The sequence below is a fragment of the Pan troglodytes genome, chromosome 6 (assembly GCF_028858775.2).
Source record: "Pan troglodytes isolate AG18354 chromosome 6, NHGRI_mPanTro3-v2.0_pri, whole genome shotgun sequence".
NCBI classification, from domain to species: Eukaryota; Metazoa; Chordata; class Mammalia; order Primates; family Hominidae; genus Pan; species Pan troglodytes.
Genome location: NC_072404.2, coordinates 99,974,610 through 99,995,246, shown reverse-complemented (window position 1 = coordinate 99,995,246; position 20,637 = coordinate 99,974,610). Strand labels below are relative to the sequence as shown.

Below are 20,637 nucleotides of genomic sequence, written 5' to 3'. Positions count from 1 at the left end.
AATTATTATTTCCAATGGATCTTCCAAGTAGAGCATTCTGTGATTTACTGATTTGTGATAGTTTCCAATCTCTTGTGGCAGAGGAAGGAAGCCACTTTGCAAAAGCTAAGGATGATTTTGACCCAAATTACAAACTCCAGACCTTTGACTATACAGAGGTTTCAGAATAACAGAGAGAGGGAGTAGTTACAGGTTTGACACATCTTTAACCTTCAGCTGGGCTCCAGCCTCAGGTGTTTTTTAAAGCTAATCACTAACAATAGTGTTTAAGCAAGAAAAAAGGTTTTCGAAATGCCTAATGATGATTAGGAAGAGTTTGTAAAAACATGGGAAAACATAATGTTATCATATCAAAGAAAAAAGCGGGATATAATAATGGGCTGCTTTTTTTAAACACGGAGAAAGAAGCAAGAACATTCAACAGTTGTTGTATCGGGGTACCAGGATTTATGAGATTTTTTTTCTCCTTTTCCTTATTTCTCTCTTTTTATGTAAGCTTAAATTATCTACATAATTAGAGGGGAAACTTTCTTTACAAAGAGAAAAATGGTACCAAATATTCTCATATTGATTGCTCCTGAAAAGAAAGAAAACACTCTCCTGAAAAATATCTCAATAACAACACTACCGAAATTCCAGAAATACATGTTTAGAGGAAAACTCCATTATTGCCCACTATGAAGGAAGAAGAAAAGACTCCTCTATTGCTTCAAGCCTAGAAGAATTAAGTTTTTTAGAGGATGTCACAGGAATGCTGGCAGGGAAAGTTGCTTTGGAGTCCAGGGACACACAGCTTTGTAAAGCTCAGCCCAAGAAAAAGAGAACAGGTGCAGCAGATGAAGCAGCAGACCGTGACAGCCAAATGACGGTGGCCCCATCCAGAAATCCCAGCCTGGAGCAGGTTCTCCCTGAGCAGACCTGCCATGCCCCACGGCCAGCCACATGGCCAAGGGGACTTTCCATGAGCACAAATGCCCTTTCCTCACTGAAGCACTGCAGCAGAGGGAAGACAGGTAGCATATTTCATGGAATATGTAACTATTAAAACAAACCAAACCACCAAACCAAACTGATTCATGCTTTCATCAGGCTTTAGGGTAAGCACACTGTATAGATAACACCCATGTTCCTATATAAAAACACAATCTATATACACATGTGGCCCAGTTTACAACACAGATCAATGAGTGTGGCTCAGGATGGTTACAATGAAACATTTCACTCTTTGGCACTGTGAAAACATTTTGTAAACATTCACTATTTCTCTGGTGATTCCTACTTATACTACAAAAATTCAGGAATGACTGCAATTTTAAAATCACATTCAGGATGCTATTAATTACATATGAACTCTCTGCCTTACTTGAACAGTATTTTACACTACTTTGTGGCAAGTAGATCAAGACGGATCTGATATACAAAGAATAGGAAAACTAGAACAGGAAAAGTCAGCTCCTCCTTTGGGAGACTGACAGACAATATGTGGCATTGACAACACATCACACCCTGATTCAGCTGAGGTCTGCAATGAGCCATGGTGCCCAACTTACCAACAGCTCCAGACTTGCCTTAAGCATGTACATCACTCTGCGTGTCTCAAGCACTACCACTAGCAAGAAGGCAACAACACAAAGGCCTGCATGTGTCTTCTAATTAGTTCATTTATTAATTGAAAAAGACATATTTCTGTTACTTGCTACCAAAACTCATTTGAACAATTATTTAAAATTTGAAAATATAATAATGCAATGAAATAAACAGATGTCATCTCGCATTTTAAAGGCACTTTTTTTGTTTCTAAGTACAAAGTTGGCAGCTACTGACTTTACCTGGTAGTCATTAAATACATCTAACATTAGATAAACAAATTTAACCTACCTCATCAAAGGTGGTGTCATCTTTCTTCAAAGCTATAAAATAAGAAGGAAAAGGAAACAGTTATTGTGAAAAATTCCAAAGAGACTATCTAAGTTATAGAAAACAGAAAAAAAAAACAAGGCAGTATGGTGTTTTCATTTCAGGAAGTAAATTGTACCCCAACCTGAATAACAATGTTATGATACAAATACGAAAACTGCAAATGAAAGAGAATTGCACAGCATGCATCTTTTGAAATATTTTTTATAAATATGCAAATAGAACTATCCTCCCAGATATTAGAAAGAAGCACACATAACTGTTCCCTATCTCTTCTTTAGTTTGAACATGTTTCAATGAAAGTATAAAAGAATCACGAAGTAATCTTAAAGAAATTTCCCCTTAAACTCCTGGGTTTTGAGAAGATATCACCAATTGTTAGGATGACGCCTTCTTTGCAGAGAGCCCTGAATGACATTTTCATACTAAGTGAAGTGTAAGTGTGTTGATGAAAGACTAAGCCTGCTAAAATAAGCATTGCAGAGTAAGAGACATAATTTAAACATTTCGACATGATAAATTTTATAACAAAGTATTTCAAAAGAAAACAATACATTCAGAATATTTTATAGGAACCAGAAAATACTTCAAATTTACTTTAAATCCAGACATGTGTCACTTAACAACTGGGATACATTCTCAGAAATGCACCCTTAGGCAATTTCATTGTGCAAATGTCACAGAGTGTACTTATACAAACCTAGATGGTGTCACCTACTACACGCCTAGGCTATATGGTATAGCCTATTACTCCTAGGCTACAAACCTACACAGCATGTTACTGTACCAAATACTATAGGCAACTGTAACACAATGGCAAGTATTTGTGTATCTAAACATAGAAAAATGTACAGTAAAAATACAGTATTGTAATCTTGCAGGACCACCATCAAGTATGCGTGACTGTTCATAGCTTTAGAACTGGAATTTTTTCACCCAACATAGAAGAAGAATTTCACCTACAGTTGGCAAACATCTAGTTCCTTACATTTTACAATTACTTAGAATGTTTCATATTAAGAAGAATGCATTAAATAGCTAATTTATCTGAAACTACTAGCTGGAGAAATGTTTCAAATTTACAGAACAATGCATAGGTGTTTGCTGCTTTATACCTAATTTAGTCTGGATAGAAGCACTTGGGTAGCTATTACTTGGAAAGCTTTGTTCTGACAAAAGCAATGAAAAGCAAATTATTCTGGCAATTAAGCTCTGAGAAAAGTAATGTGCCTAAACTGAAGCTATCATAGAAAAGCTTAGGATACATACTCTAACAATCGTGAAAAGGTTATTTTCTCTGTTTCATATATTTGTGTTTTCAAGAACAATGTGATTGCGGTGAGTTAAGGGGGATGCAGGTAGGCTGAGGGAAATAAAACGTTTCTAAAAGTTTCTTATTTTTCCCTTTTGCCTAATAAACTAATCTTTCTTTATTGGGTAACCATTTCTTCTGAAAGTGAATGGAAAATAAAAAGATAGTCCTTTGTTGTGAATGGCTTATCTTGCATTCAATTACTTGCACATGTTTTAATTATGTATTTAACTTAACCTACATTAAATCTAAAATAACCTACATTAAATCTAAAATAATCTGTTTTGATAGAACCATATTAAGATCCTAGCTAATTCCTAATGACTGCATTTTCACTAGAATTTAACTTCTAGGCTACAAGGCTCTGTACAAATACCAGTCAACAATATTACTATACTGTCTACTCCCTCAACCCAAGGCGTGTCCTTTAATTAACATACTTGACTAATGAGTCCTTTACAAAACATTAGTAATGTAATTCTAAATAGAGACAAGTTGCTCCATCTGAAAAACTAAACTTTTTGGAATAAGAAATTAATAGCCCATTGATTTCAAATACAAAGTCTAACATAAGCAAATTGCCATACAGCCTCATACCTAGCTCATTTAACAAAGATTAATGGAACACACACACTATGTGGCTGCCATGCAAGATGCAAAGCTACAGCAGCAAACTTACAATTCACGGCACAAACTTTTAAATATACTGTCTTTATTTTGGACATTATAAAAGTTTTGGAAATTTAGCCATGTGTTTTCTTAAGCAAAGCATCCAATAAGAACTATAGTTGATACTACCCCACCAGGTGCAGTGGCTCACACCTGTAATCCCAGCACTTTGGAAGGCTGAGGTGGATGGGTCCCCAGAGCTCAGGAGTTTGAGACCAGCCTGGGCAGAGGGGGAAACCCTGTCTCTACAAAAACAATACCACATACATACATACATACATACATACAATTAGCCAAGCGTGGTGGTGGTGCCCTGTGGTTCCAGCTATTCGGGAGGCTGAGGTGGGAGGATCACTTGAGCCTGGGAGGCAGAGGTTGCAGTGAGCAAGATTGCGCCACTGCACTCCAGCCTGGGCGACAGAGTGAGACCCTGTTCCTCTGCCGCCAAAAAAAAAGATACTATCCCTTAGGGAACTGCAAATATGGAATGAAGACCCTCAAGTTGAGAAATGAAGACAGCAGAAAACTGGAATGCCTTGAACAACCAAACTGGACTATTTCCTTCTTATCTCCTAAGTCCTGACAATTCTCCAACATTCTGGACAAAGAGGTGGGGTCTGGAGGTATCAAGAGGAGAAAATAGAAGAAACTGCAAGTGTATTTGCTATGACATAATGAACAGGAAGCCAGATTATCTCATCTGCACAATACTCTCAAGCTCAAGGTACCACAGAACACCATTACTTCACTGAAGTCATTCACTGCTAGACTGACACCTTACATGATTTCTTCTAAATATTGAGTCCTTGTCCTGAACAGCAGTTAACAGTGACAACAAAGACCAACTTAAGATGTCTTTGCCAGATATTCATCAGGTCACTGATGAGTAAATTCTGACCCAAACAAGAACACAAGATCTCATTATTGATTACATTCCCTGATTGCCATTAATCATTCATGTAAATGGAAATCCACAATTATCTTTAAGGATTTCATGGAGTAACAAGCATATTACATTATTCTGGAATAGCCAAGGGGCATATATCAAAATATTTAAGATCAGCAGATATTCTATTCAGTCCTCTGCTCAGACATTCCTTCCTCTAGAAAGCTTCTCATGATTTCACCTAGATGAAAGTGGTGCTCCTCCTGTGTTCTCCAACAGCAAATTTCGCTAATCTTCATGGTAGAATCTGTCACTTTATATTGTAAATGCCTGTTAATTGGCCTGTTTTCCCTTAAAATCCTTGAGGACAGGGACCACCCACATTAGTACGTCAATCTGACTGTCAGAACAATATCTACAGTGGGGAAGAGGTACTAAATAATTATTTGTTGAATTAATGAGTCCTACCTCAATGGCAAAAGGAGAGTATCTTTTGAGACACACTTAAGTTTTGGTGTATGAAAATGCTACACTGGTTCTCTCTTAAAAGATCATAGATATAAATTCCATTTTGTAGTTTTCAAATTAAAACATTTTGAAGTTGCATTGGGGAAAATGTGGTACAACAGTTAAATTTTGTGTCTGAACATTTAACCTTACATTTCTCTTTTCTGACATAATGAATTCGTCACATGACAACTGGACTCTAGAATTACACACTTACAGCACAAGGTAACAAACCCCAAAGTTCAGTGTAATCACAGCCTCTTCTTTTTATTTAGTTCCTTCACAAACCATGTCCTTTAAAGAAATGGTATACATGGGGTTCATCTCAAATATCGCAGAGTATAAACTTCCTTTCTCTAGGAGACAGTCCAAATAAGTATGAAGCAATGCATTCAAATGAATATGAAAAAATGTCAGTTTGACCTTAATCATACACCGGATATTACATAAAGCCTTTCTCCTTCTAGGCTAACATTCAAAAATAAAAAAGAAACAAGAAAGAAAAGAGGAAATGAACTTTAAGATACTTAAACTACTCAATAATTAAGTTCCCATTTGTCTTTGTTAGCCTAAATTTAAAAAAAAAAAGTGTGAGACAACTGTAGTAATTCCTAAATAAGGAACCACGCTGACACTATTTAGTAGAAAACCATAAATACTACCGAAATTGATGGGTGACTTTAAAATTCAATTACACTCATCTTATAAAAGAACCATAACTATATCATAGTCATTCCGTGGCAGATGTCATAAATTAGAGCACTATGGCTTGAAAGCCAATGTGTTTTATAATATAGTAATCTCAGCTCAGCTGTATTTGGGGTGGGCAGTGACAAAGTCAGCATGATCTGTAATGTGTAAACAAATTAAACATTAGCACTGCTTTATGTATTCAGAATTACTATTATTAATGATAAACACTGACCGGATATCAGATACTTTCAAATATTTCCTCATTTTCAATAGATGATTAATAATTTCTTAAAGCTAAATAATAATATTGTACATTTCACCATACAACAAGCTACACTTTTGGATCATACTAAAGCAGCAAAATAAAGTCAGCATGTCTATTTCAAAAGCTTAGATTGGTTAAAGAGAATGAATATGTTGCAGTGTGGATTATTCAACAAGAATAAACCATTCACTCTTCGATCTCCTCATGAAGTACCAATGAAGAAAGGAGGATGATGGGGTATAAACAGAAACTGGAAGGAATAATGACAGCCTGTGGTATTGACCTTCACCTTGTGATAGATACTGCACTAGATTTTTCAGGTGTTTTATCCGATTTAGTCTTCACATATATTCACCATATATGAATATTTACAGATGAGGACTCTGGGCTTTAGGGTAATTCCACCGGCTGCAAAATTCCACTGGCACAGAGCAAGCAGCGAAAACCCAGTTCAAATCCAGGCCTGCCTAACTCCGTTTTAAGGCTGGCTACACTACAAAGTCAATGGCCACTTCCCTCTTCTCTTGCTATCTATAAGATCAGTTATGTCAGTATGATGGAATTCCTAATAATAACAAAAACAATGATAATATATCTTGAACGTTTACTGAGTATTTCATGTGCCACACAAGACATGGTATGCATTATTTCACTAAAAGCCAACAACGAAACTGAGTTGTACATGAAAAACTGAAGCTCAGAGAAGTTGAGAGACCTCGGCTGGGCATGGCAACATGGGAAACAGTCTGTGTGACACACAGCCCACATTCTTAACTCATGCACTATATGATCCCACAGTAAGCCCTCAACTCAACAACCTCTAGCGCCTTAAAAATCCTTAGATAATCAGAATGAGTTCACTGGTTTTAATTTTGCAAATACAATATAAAACATCAAGAAAATAAGAAGATACAGATTTTGTTTCTGTAATGCTACTTTGAATGTCGTTGGCTTGGTATGCAACTATAATCACTTCAATATCTCCTATTACAATACTCCATAATGAGATCTACGATTCAGAATCATATTTTCCATCAATACAAGAAATAATCAGCTGTGCTCACTGCACTGCATTCTGTGTCCTAAAGGGATGATATAAAATCCACCAGCTCTTAGAAGACATTTTAACAAGAGTTGGATTCAAAAGGAGTTTCACATCACTAAATCTCAGTAAGCTAGAAAATCCAATTAACTATAATACCCCCATTTGCCAGCACTGTACTTAATCCAAATTCTACTGATTGACGATCAAAACCTTGAAATTATTTAAATATAAGGAACTTTTTGATTAATGTCCTTGGTTTCTTACTGAGACTCAATTGCAATGAATTATTTAACACAAAACTGGAGGGGCTCCAGCAGAATCATTAGCATTAGTAAATATATAGTTAATGTGTTTTAGAACAAGGCTTAATGGACTCCAGAACCCTCCTCTGTGAAGGTTTGGGTCAGGGCTGAAACATCCTCGTTAATAATGCACACGACTCAACATTTCCCTCTCTCACACTCTTCTTGGCTTCAAACTTCATCTGAATGCAGGGACTCTCCACATGTATCCCTAATTCTGAAGAGTGAAATTAATATCCAATACATGCAATAAATAAAACTAAAGATTGGTTTCATACCATAACTTTACAGTCATCTTGGGAAAGATTTTGCATACCAACACAAAATTTTAAGTCGAAAGACAAAAAAAAAAAAAACTTGGCTAAATTTCGATCCATTGTACTCTCTCACTCAAAGAAAGTTTGCATATCTTACAATGAATGGGTGGAAGGATATCTGTAACACTCATGTGCATCCCAGGGTTTTATTTTAAGGAATTAAGTACCTTTACGTTTAATTTGCATTAACACCTTCGTTAACATGGATGACATTTAAAACAAGTGAAACAAAGACTAGGCAGCTTCCTAGGGACTCGCAGGGGTTATTTTTTGTGTCTATAGCATTCTCTTGCTCAGGGCAGTTACATGTTATCAGTGAAAGTTGTGACAGTAGGGGAGGCAGCTAACTCTTCAGGTTAAAAGGGGTTTTCTATGCCCAATACTCAAAATCTAACAAACCCATTCCACGTGATACTGCTGTCACCCTATTACAACCTGTGACATGCATTTATTCGTCACTGTCCTAAACACTGTTGGTCAGTTGGTTTGTTGTTTGGTTTAAAGACAACAGCCCCTGAGCTCTATTAAATGGAACAAGTTCGAGAGACATTCCTAAATGTCCAGACAACTCCACAGCGCGCATTTCTCTCCAGCAGCGGGAAGATTCCGAGACCTCGAGACTGAACACCCAAATCTCGCTTTCCAGGACCCGAAGTACCGAACAATAGGTCCCAAGGTAACTGTCCCACTTCCCTTTAGGTTGGATACGTTAAACAATACCAGGGCACAGTCTAACGTTTCACCAATTTCCAAAGCTAAATTACTGACTAAACGCCCAATATCAAAGCCTGTGCGCAAAAAATAACAAGTGGCCCAAGCAGCCGCGCAGCCCCTTGCGCGGTGGGGGCCGAGGGGTCCCCTCGCCCGTCCCCCACGCGCGCGAAAGGGCGAGCACTAGTGGCGGAGGAGGGGAGAACCCATATTGTAGGCTTGAGAGAATCTACAAATGAACCCCCAGATCCTGAGGAAGAGGGGTCTCTTTCCTTTACGTCCTTGCCCTCCCCCGGGTCCCTAGCACTGTGCCCTCGATCCCCGCCTACAACGCACCCCACGCCAGCCCCGCTGGCAGCTGCATGGCTGGTGCCAGGAACGCGGCGGGGGCGCAGGCCGAGGGGAGCGGGTGCTGGGGGGGCCGGGGGCAGCGCGCTACTCACCAATGCGACTGAAACTCTCCGACAAAGTTCTCCGCAACTTCTTCATCTTGCCGATCTTCTCGGCCGGCTGCGGCTCAATGAGGTCACACATCTGGGCGACGCGGGGCCCCGGCAACTTCCCCAAACTGGTCCAGGCACAGCTCAGACAACGGCGAGGGCGCGCGCCGCGGGGAAAGCGGCGCCTCCTCCTCCACCACCTCCTCGGCGGGCCGGGAAGCGACGCGCAGGTCTAGGGAGGCGAGCAGCAGGCAGGCGGCGGACGGCAGGCTCCGCTCCGGCCTGGGCCGCAGCTGGGCGGGCGGGGGCGGTTTACGTGGTGCCGGGGGCGGCCGCGCTCGCCGCCGCCGTGGTGGCCCCGCGCCGCGCCGCCGCCGCCCGGCTCATTTTCCCTCCTTTGTAACGGAGAGAAGCGCGGCCGGCAGGGGGAGTGGTGCGGCCGAAGGAGGAGGCGGGGCGGGCCGGGTACAAGGTGCGGGAGTCGCCTGGCGCCGAGTGCGCGGGGCGAGGGCGAGTGGGCCGGCGGGAGAAGTTCTCAGCCCAGAGTTGCGGGCGCAGCGCAGAAAGAGCCGCGGCGCGGAACCGCCAGCCTGACAGCTCCTGCTGCCCTCCTGCTGCCGCCGCCACGCCCCTCCCTCGACGAAGGCCCCTGGGCGCGGGATCCTAGCACGACCTCGGCTCCCCGCTCGCCTCCCGCGTCCTCCGCGGCCCTCTGTGTCTGGCTCGCGCCCCGGCGGCGCCCCCTCCCGGCCGCGCCCCCTCCCGGCCGCCCCCGCGCTCCTCCCCCGCCCCGCCCTCGCGCGGGAGGATCGCGAAGGGACCGGGGTGGGAGCGGGCAGCGTCTTGGGACAGCGTGTTGGGCTGTGGGGAGGTTACCGAAAGGAAACGGGCCAAGTCCAGTTGTTTGAGCGGTCTTCTCCTTCCACGAGCGCGTGTGAAAAAGCGCGGAGTTGGGTGGAGGGCAGCTGCCAGGACTGCCTCCTGGACTGAGTGCGATAAGGCCTTAGGGATGCATTCAGATGTAGGGTGCCTTATTTTGGGCCGAGAAAGCTGTCAAGTGAAAGATCCAAGGGGAAAGGTGGGCCTGGATTTTGTTGTTGTTGTTTGCGGTGGGTTTTTTGTTTGTTTTGAGGTCAAGTGCAGAAGCAGCCGAAGCTTCAACTGTAACCCTCCATAAGGCAGGGATCATGCTGTTTCCCTCATCCTTGTCTCTGATCTTGGTGACACATGTAGGTGATTTCTGATAGGAATACCCAGTTCTGCAGTAAATAGCAGACACAGCCCTTGGTCTTTTTCTATTAAATTCTTAGAATATATTTCTGAATTGGGAGACTTAAAGGCTAAACAGATTCCGACCTCCTTTTCCCCCACCTCAAAAACAGAACTTTAAAAAGGAGTGGGGGAGGTGTTTATAAAATCCCAGGACAAACAGTTCCAGCAGCGAACACACATCGTCTTCATTCTGAAAAAACCTGGTGCGGCGTGAGTTCCAAACGTCAGTCTCCCAGGGGAGAGAGAAGGAAGGTGGGGGAGGGCTTGATTGTGTTGATTTGGGGCCAGCAAACTCCTTATGAATAGAAACGTTAGTAATCTTGAGTCATTTGGCTGTGTAAGTAATAAGAGCTTGTGAGGGTGTGACAATGCTGTTTGGCTTGTAGGAAATTTTGGGGAGTTTATGTTTTGTTAAAAGATTTTTATCTTAAAAACTAGCCCCCTGCCTTCCTTAAATTGTGAGGTAAAACAGTGATTTGTTCCGCCCTACACTGAGCACATTGTAGGATCTTGATAGATTGCGGATGATAAAAGACAGGAAGTCAAGCTAAGTGGGGAGCAGAGGGGGGCAAGGAATTCGCCAGGAAAGACCATATGAGTTAAAACGCAAAGCTGTTGGATCCTGGCTGCCATGTCTAGATAATTACAGACAGCACCAAGGGTGGCCTCATACCGGAAAAAAGTTTGACTTTTACCACTTCCTCAGGTTTGTTAGGGAGAAAGTTTTCAGCAGTTATGAATGAAAAGACAAATGCAACCAATCAAAACACTAATGGGTTGTACGAGTCAACAAACACGAAGAAATATTAATTTAACGAACTTTCACTATTATACACCTGTGACTGTTATCCACTGTGACAATGGCTGTTTCAAATATATAATATGTTAAATATATATTTATTTTACCTTCGCAGTATTTTTTTTTTTTTTTTTTTTTCCGAGACAGGGCCTGTCGCCCAGGCTGGAGTGCAGTGGCGCGATCTCGGCTCACTGCAACCTTCTCTCCTGGGCTCAAGCCATCCTCCCACCTCAGCCTCCTAAATAGCTGGGACTACGGGTGCACACCACCACGCCTGGCTAATTTTTGTATTTTTTTGTAGAAACGGGGTTTCATCATGTTACCGAGGCTGGTCTCCTACTCTTGAGCTCAAGCAATCCGCCCGCCTTGACCTCCCAAAGTTCTGGGATTACAGGCGTGCACCACCACCACGCTCTTCCCCTTCCCAGTATTTCTGACTTAAAAAAAGTAGTCAGCTTCTTCTTAAATTATGGTAAAAGCATACAAAGGTATGCACCAATTTTCTTAAATGAGATCAGTGTGTACTGATGTGTGAATATGTACAGGCTAATTTGGGAGAAAAGCATGTTTAATATTTTAAACCATTTGTGGAAAAAATGTATACACATCTATGTGTTCCTATATGCATAGAATATTTCTGGAAAAAAGAACAGAAAACTGTTGATTGTATATCCAGAACAGAGAGAACTTTTCCCTTTGCAATTTATACCTTTAAGTATAGTTTGAATGTTCTAAGAATGCTTTACTTTTATAATAATAAAAATACTAATATAAACATAATGAATATTTTCCTTTTCCCTACCCCACTTCAAAACTTCAGCTCTCCCAACTCCAGAACAACTTCCTCTAGTTACAACAGTATACCTGGCAGGAGAAACACCTGTTAAGCCTGGGCCAAATAAAGCTTGGCAATTATGAGTAACTAACTTTCCATTATATGCTCATCTTGCTCCCTTTCCTGATTATATTTTAAAAGGGCAAATTTTGCAAGAAACTGCAATGCAAAGAAGGACATTTTTAACTTGACGCTTTTAAGATATGTATACTTATTCAACTCTTTCTACTATTATTTGTTTCACATTTGCCTTCATCTTAAACAGTGTAAGTTCAGGGACCCTAAGATATGAAACACACAGTGCCTGTTGCATAGAGAATGTAAATTAATGTTTGTCAAATAAATATAGAATGGATTGCTATCTCTGAGAAGTGATGTGTTGTCCTTGGAAACAAAGATGACTATCCAGCATCTGTGTAGCATGTTTTTTCAGTAGGAGAATGGTTCTGTGCCAGTTCTCCATCTCAACTTCTGGTTTACAAGGTTATAGTTTTGCATGGCCTGAATTAAAGGTGCAGTGTTCAAGTACAAAGAGATAAGCTTATCTAGAGGCTGAACCCAACATGGGTTGACCTTAACCAAATTCACCAATTAAAGGATACAAGTGTATTGGAGTTCAGTAGTAACAAAAGTGGCTGGGGACCCAGGACTCATGAGTTCTAGTCCCTACTGTCTATCACTAGGGGCATTGTAGCCTTAGACAAGTAAGTGATTTACCTATTTTCTTATCTATAAAATGAGGGGCTTGAACTAGATAACCTCTAGGTCCATTCATAGCCGCAAAATTCTAATTCTAAAGTTAATGGTGAGCCAGAAGCAATTACCCATACCTACAGTCTCAGCTACTCAGGTGGCTTAGGTGGGAGGATCTCTTGAGCCCAGGAGTTTAAGACCAGCCTGGGCAACACAGCAAGACCCCATCTCTAATAGATAAATAAAATGTAATGATGAAATTTTCCCTCTTCCATCTTATATACTATAGATAGATATATTAATGAAGAGTAAGTCATACACAAATAAGATAGACAAGGATTCATTGCCAAAAATTATGTGAAATTTAAGATACATCATTTCTAGTCACATTACATATACATTATGCTTTTATTATAAAATAAAATATGGATATTTTCCACATAAGAAAAATATCAGGCTAGTATGCTGGCAGTAGATTATAAGGGAAAGAATCCTAATTTAAGTAAGATAAAATATAAAGGATTTAATTAGAATCCAAAATTCCAGCAAAAGCAGACTTATTGATCTGAAACAGTTTTTAAAATATTATCAGAGAAAAGAAATCCATGAAACAAGGATACCAAGAACATGAAGAATAGAGCTGGAAAATGAGTTTCAAAAAGATATGTTTATAATGTAAAGTTTTAGAATTTAGCCAAAGCATAGATAGTTAAAGATTAAGACATAGTGCCAGAGTATAATTATTAAAGTGGTAGACATTTACATTATTAAATATCCTCTTAGAGCTCTAAATAGTCAACCTATTTAACTAGTTTTAGGATCAAATTTATCCTTTTTGAACACATCAGGAACTGAAGTAACACAAGGTTAAGTGACTTGTACAAAGTTCTCAGTGAGTCATCAGTAAAATTGGTACATTGACTCTAAAACTCTTGTCACCAACCCTTATGTTCCAACCATTGGACAGTATCCAAACTTAAAGAGTTCTTTTTTTTTTTCTTTGACAAAGAGCAAATTGAAATCAGAAAGGGGAGTAAAATGGAAGGTTCCAGAAACCAGTGTATTCACAACTCAGGTCAGTGAAGGCTTCCCTCATCTCTCCTCCTTGTTCCACCACCCATCCTTTGCCTACTCCTTCCTAATTCAGAGCCTTTTCACGTTTACAGAAATCACTGTCTGCTGACACAAAACCTCCAGTCTTGTTCGAAAATGAGACCTACATTTGCTTATTTTATAGGTAATTGTACATTTTTTCATCCTACATCTCAAGAGACCAAGGGACCTAAGTAAATTGATCTACTTGCCAATGACTGTAAGAAAGACAAAGAAGTTGTAAAAACATCCAAATGATGTTAAACATAAATTAGCTCAGAATAGTTTGCAGAAGATAAACTACCAGCGTCAAAGCATGCATTAAAAACTGGTAAGTTCCCCTCTCCCATTAAACCGTGCTTAAATATGATAATGCATATCATTCATGTTTTTTATTGTTACATAACTTGTACTATAGGCATTTATACGAGAAAACATCTAACACTATTCTAAGATACAGTTCACTTAATAATGCTTTTGGTATTACTTGTATTTGTGGTACAGATGTGCCATTAACTGTGGGTCCTCAGTCATGAATGGCATCAATTTCAATGTATCATGTTGCATTCATCAAAACTAAACTTCAGAGACCAGCCCTGTAATTGAACCCTGGACATGGATGTGAAAGTGGACAGAAACTAAAACCTTAGTGAACTAAAACCTTATGGCTTTTGTGCAGTCCAGACAAGTCCTGTTAAGGACAATTAAGTTCAGAAATGCACCTTTTCTATCAAAAACATCCTAGTCTTTCCTCCCAGGCACTTTGACATTTCATCTGCATTCACATGTCTATTCTAATCAAGCACTTACAAGCCAAAAAAAAAAGTATCTATAGAAGTCATATTGATAGTATCATTGCACATATGACATTCTCTAGCTAAAATAACTCAATAGTTATAATTGTACAATGTTACTATTATAACTTGTGGTTTTATAATAGGCTACGAATTAATGATCTCATTTTATCTTAACTCATACTACCCCAAGAGGCATTATCATTATCACTAGGTTACACAAGAAAATGGGCCTAGAAATGCCAAAAGTATGTGCCCAAGATCATTACACAGGTTCCAGTTCTAAATTGACACACACTTGTTTACCAAAATGTTTCCTTTTATAAAGCATTTTGATTGCATGATGGTAGTCACTTCTTTTTCTTTTGATATACTTTGGTATAATCATGATTGTCCTTATTGTATAGAAAGGAACTCTTCTGAAGCAAAGAGAGTTCAAGAAAGTGGCCATACTCAGACAGGTTAATAAATGCATCCAAACTTTTAACTTACGACACTGTATTTTGCTTTTTCCTACCTTATAGGAAAGAAATTAAAAGTGTGGTATTGAAAGATGTACAACTGACTTTGGAAAAAGGATTCCTCTCTAATTGGTGTTTGTAAGTGATCGAAATAAACATTTTTAAACTATCATTTGTGGAATCATTGCTACATACTAGGCAATTGAAGACCTCCACTTTCACCATCACCCTATGAGTTGTCTTTTATGATCCTATTTTACAGGTGAAAAAACTAAGGTCCATTGAAATCAATTTTTTTTTTTTTTTTTTTTTTTTTTTTTTTTTTTTTTTTTTGAGACGGAGTTTCACTTTGTCGCCCAGGCTGGAGTGCAGTGGCGCGATCTCGGCTCACTGCAACCTCCGCCCCTGGATTCATGCGATTCCTCTGCCTCAGCCTCCCCAGTAGCTGGGATTACAGGCGCCCACCACCACACCCGGCTGATTTTTTGTATTTTTTAGTAGAGACGGATTTCACCATGTTGGTCAGGCTGGTCTAAAACTCCTGACCTCAAGCAGTCCACCCTCTTCAGCCTCCCAAAGTGCTGGGATTACAGGCATGAGCCACCATGCCTGGCCTGAAATCAAATTAATTTCCTAAAACTACACAGCTGACCAGGCACGGTGGCTCACACCTGTAATCCCAGCACTTTGGGAGGCCTAGGCAGGAGGATTGCTGGAACCCAGGAATTCGAGACCAGCCCTGGGCAACATAGGGAGATCCCATCTTTACAAAAAAATTTAAAAATTAGTCAGGTGTGGTGGCATGCACCTGTAGTCCCAGCTACTCATGAGCCTGAGGTGGGAGGATGGCTTTAGTCCAGCAGGTTGAGGCTACAATGAGCTGTGATCACACCACTGCACTCCAGTCTGGGCAACAGAGTGAGATCCTCTCTCTAAAAAATAAAAAATGAGAAACACTACTCAGCAGAGTAAGTGTAAAAGTTACAGCAGAATTAGAAAGTCACAATTTTGCAACCCCAATGTAATAATTGATTGAGGCAAATAAATCACTGGATATATTTTTGTCGAGTAAAGAATATCAGCCAGGCACAGTGGCTCACGCCTGTAATCCCAGCACTTTGGGAGGCCGAGGTGAGTGGGATCACTTGACGTCAGGAGTCTGAGACCAGCCTGGCCAATGTGGTGAAACCCTGTCTCTACTAAAAATACAAAAATTAGCTGGATGTGGTGGTGTACGCTTGTATTCTCAGCTACTTGGAAGGCTAAGGCAGGAGAATTGCTTGAACCCCAGAGGCAAAGGTTGCAGTGAGCCAAGACTGTGCCACTGTACTCTAGCCTGGGCAACAGAGCAAGACTCTATCTCAAAAGAAAAAAAAAAAAAAAAGAATACCCACATGGTAATTTTCTTAGTCTATCTGAGCTGCTTTAGCAAAAATACCATAAAGTTTGTGGTTTATAAACAACAAATGTTTATTTCTCACAGTTCTGAAGGCTGGGAAGTCCAAATCAGGTGCAAGCAGATCCAGTGTCTGGTGAGGACCCATTTCTCATAGATGGTGCCTTCTTGCTTTGTTCTCACATAGTAGAAGGGGCCAAAGAAGCTTCCTGGGGCCTCTTTCATAAAGGCACTAATCCCATTCATGAGGGCCCCACTCTCATGATCTAATCACCTGCAAAAGTCCCCACCTCTTAATACTATCACATTGGAGGTTAGATTTCAAGGTATGAATTTAGGGGGAACACAAACATCTAAACCGTAGCGGTAACAATCCTCTACAATGTAACCCTATACAGATTACAGTCATAATGGATTGGTTGGCTGTTACGCCCTTGCCCAAGTGATCAAACATAGACTCAACCAATAGCGGACATCCTGAATACCATGTGCTTCCTAATGTAAGGCAACAAGAGGTACCCACACCACCTATGTTGTATTCTTGCCAAAAATGTTTAGCAGTCACACAGGCCCAGAATATGGGACCTTCTAGAAGATTACTGATTGGGGCTTTTCAAAGGGTATCAATATTCATGTTTGTTCATGAAAAACAAAGCAAAACAAGGCAAGGGTATTGTTCTATATTAAAGAGACATAGCAACCGCAAGTAATGCACAAACTTTGTCTGACTCCTGGATTAAAAAATAATATGAAACCGCACAGTATTTTATAACACACAGTTGTAAAATACATTTGAGAAGATTAGAAATTAAAATATTGACAGTGTATTAGATGTTGGATTCAAGTTAATTTTCTTAGGTGTGACAAGTATTTATGGATAAAATGTCATGATATATACAAATTATTTTTAAACGGCTCAACAACAAAAATTATGTTCATATGATTTAATAGCAACATACACACACATATTGATCTATCTCCATATGTATATATGCATATATACACGCACACAGGAGAGGGTAGTGACAAAAATGATAAAAATTGGTGAACGTAGGTGAGGAATATACAGTTTCCATTGCATTGTCTTTTTAGCTTTCTGTAGGTTTTTTAATTTTCAAAATGAAAAGGTAAAATGGAACAAACCAACCCAGCTGGTGAGTGGCAAGTCAGCAGGTCAATCAAGTTCTAAAGCTGTCTATAAGTAAGCAGCCATGGTGTGAGTAAAAACTGAAAATTAAAAAATAAATTTAAGAAGTTCTAAAGCTGGTATTTGACTCACATTATACCACCACCTTCACATCTGAGAAAAGTAAGAAAAGTACTAATGTCAGTAGCAGATTAATAAAATACAGCTTAGTCGTAATTAATATTTAAACCAACATTCCTTACCTATGAAGACAGTCGCACCAAAGTTATTAGGATGCACATTTAAAGGACTGCTCTATGACATTCTAGGTAGGGACTGGAAGGGCAGGAGGAGGAAGAGCCATGTGTAGATTGAAAAAGACTCCAAGATGATTATTGCACTGCCCCCATCAAGTGAGAACCAATGATTCACTTCCTGAAATAGCAACACGATGGTAGTTATTTGATGAAAGTCAGATAGAGAGGATAACATGGAGGCACCTACAAAGATGAGGGATGAGTTGGAGAGATAAACATCCTAGGTGTGTTTCAAACAGTGAAAAAGCAAGGCTAGAAGCAGAAGATATTAATTCTTAGTTCTAGAATCTTCTATCATAATCTGTGTAGTATTACCAATCCTCTGCTTCCTTGACTGTAAATTAGAGATGGACAATTATCCTGGCCCCACCACCTACAAATTTAAGTGGTCATTATCTCCTTTCCCCAATTTTGGGGCACCTAATCAAGTATATTTGATTTCTTTTCTTTTTTTTTTTTTTTTTTTTTTTTTGAGATGGAGTCTTGCTCTGACACCCAGGCTGGAGTGCAGTGGCCCAATCTCGGCTCACTGCAAGCTCAGCCTCCTGGGTTCACGCCATTCTCCTGCCTCAGCCTTCCAAGTAGCTGGGACTACAGGCACCGGCCACCATGCCCAGCTAATTTTTGTATTTTTAGTAGAGACAGGGTTTCACCATGTTAGCCAGGGTGGTCTCGATCTCCTGACCTTCTGATCCGCCTGCCTCAGCCTCCCAAAGTGCTGGGATTACAGGTGTGATCCACCTTTTAATTACAAACCAAGAAAAGAGGGACAGTTGATGTAGTTAACCAGAAAGAGGTGGGAGGCTCCATTTTCAGTACTCTATTTCCTTACTGTAAGAAAGTAATTTCACTTGTCTTCATTTGTTTATTCATCAAACACATATTGAGCACCTACTATGTCCCAGGTACTGTGCTAAGATCTGGTTGAGATCTTAGTGGGTGAGATGGAGCATGGTCATAATCCCTCCCTGCACAAAGCTTACAGACTAGTGAGGGAAAATGATGTTAAAACCACCATTTACAATAAAACATGACCCATTTTAAAATAGAGAAAAGACTGAATGCCACAGCAGGGACATTTCACCATAATTTGAGGGTGAGACACATCCTCTCTGAGCAATCACACCTGAACTGAGATCTGAAGGATCCATAGAGGTAGTCACGCAGAAAGCAGAAGTTCCTTACAGAGGGATCAGCATTTGTGGGGGCCAGATGGCAAAGGCAGAACATGGCGGGTTCGAGAATCTGAAAGGCAGTTGGAGTATGCAACAGACATAAGATGAGGTTGGCAAGTTTGGCAAGGGCCAAAAGGGAGACACTTTAATACTTATACAGTAAAAGGTATATATGCTTTAATTCCTACTAGAAATGGCAGACAACATTCATGGTAGTTTCTGTTCCTTCTGAAAACTCACCAAAACTATGATGAATGAAGTTTTTAAAAGCATAAGTCCATAAGCACACAGGTAATGGAAGAGGAAAAAGCAGCAACACAATTTTGGAAATTGGAAAAATTACAGTCGTCAGTCCCAAGAAAGCTGATTCCTAAGCCAGCCATTGGCAAGGCTGAGAAGCAACCTACTGAAAATTTATAACTGAATGTCAAGGACCCTAGCCATCTTTTCTCACTTCCTTCACATAGTTCTGGCCAACAAATTATCCTGCAGTGAAAACCATAGTTGACAGGCTGAACCATATAAATCAAGCTTTCCAAAAACTTTTCAGTGTCTTTCTCCCAGATATGGATGGGCAGGCAGCCAAGGATCTCCATATAGTTGATGGAATATAATAAGAAAAGTAGAGGCCAAAACAAACTAATGGAAAAACAGCTAGGAAGAAATAAAGACTATGAAGAAGAAAAAAATTAATATCTTCAAAAAAAGATAGCAAAATATTATAGCATATTACAGCCATTAAACAAGAACTGGGTACTACAAATTTTTTAAAAAGTAGCAAAGGCCAAAAATAAATTGGACAGTAAAAACATCATAGTTTAAAAGGAAACTTTAGGCTGGGCACAGTGGCCTAAAGTGGAATCCCAGCACTTTGGGAGACTAAAGCAGGAGAATCACTGAGTCCAGGAGTTCGAGACCAGCTTGGGCAACATAGCAAGACCTTGTTTCCACAAATAATAATTATTTAAAAATTAGCCAAGCATGGTGGTGTGCGCCAGTAGTCCCACCTACTCAGGAGACTGAGGCAGTAGAATAGCTTGAGCCCTGGAGGTTGAGGTTTCAGTTAGCTGTGATCACACCACTGCACTCCAGCCTCAGTAACATAGTGAGACTCCGTCTCTCAAAAAAAAAAAAAAAAGAAAAAAAAGAAAAGAAAAAAGATAAATGAAAACTTCAGGTAAAGGTTTAAAATTTAAAGGAAAAGAAATTCCCCAGCAAGTAAAACAAAAAGATAAAGAGAGGGAAAGTGGAGAAAAAAAGATGAGAAAGGTACAGACTAGTTCAGGAAGTTCAATATCTGAATAATAGAAGTTTACAGAAAGAAAGAACAAAGAAAATAGAAGAGAGGAAATTATCAAAGAAATAATTCAAGAAAATTTCCTTTAATAAAGGAAAATGACTTTCCAAATTGAAAGGGTCTATTGAGTTCCCAAGAAAACAAATGAAAATAAATCTACACTGAGACACTTCATTGTGAAATTGCATAACCCTGTGAACCAAGAGAATATTCGAAAAGCTTTCAGAAAACAAAATTAGGCTTCTAAAAAGAATCCAGTATCAGAATGGTTTTAGACTACTCAACAGAAACACTGGATACTAGAAAATGTAAAAGA

At 39.9% G+C, this 20,637-nt stretch overlaps 1 protein-coding gene across 8 annotated transcripts in view; it reads right to left on the bottom strand.

Annotated features, from left to right (window-relative positions):
* CDK14 (cyclin dependent kinase 14) overlaps positions 1-20,637 on the bottom strand; it is a 640,904-nt gene that overhangs the window by 598,919 nt on the left and 21,348 nt on the right. For 3 of the 8 annotated variants that reach the window (XM_063814688.1, XM_063814687.1, XM_054655941.2), the window contains exons 1-2: positions 9,068-9,437; positions 1,879-1,910 (exon numbers count right to left, since the gene is read on the bottom strand). The exons of 1 other annotated variant lie outside the window; for it this stretch is intronic. In XM_063814688.1, coding sequence (XP_063670758.1) covers positions 1,879-1,898 — 20 coding nt within the window. In that variant the 5' untranslated portion in view covers positions 1,899-1,910; positions 9,068-9,437. Of the gene's footprint in view, positions 1-1,878; positions 1,911-9,067; positions 9,466-20,637 lie in introns of those variants that run through there. 4 more of the 8 variants (XM_016957722.4, XM_063814691.1, XM_016957727.3 and 1 more) reach the window with 4 other exon arrangements.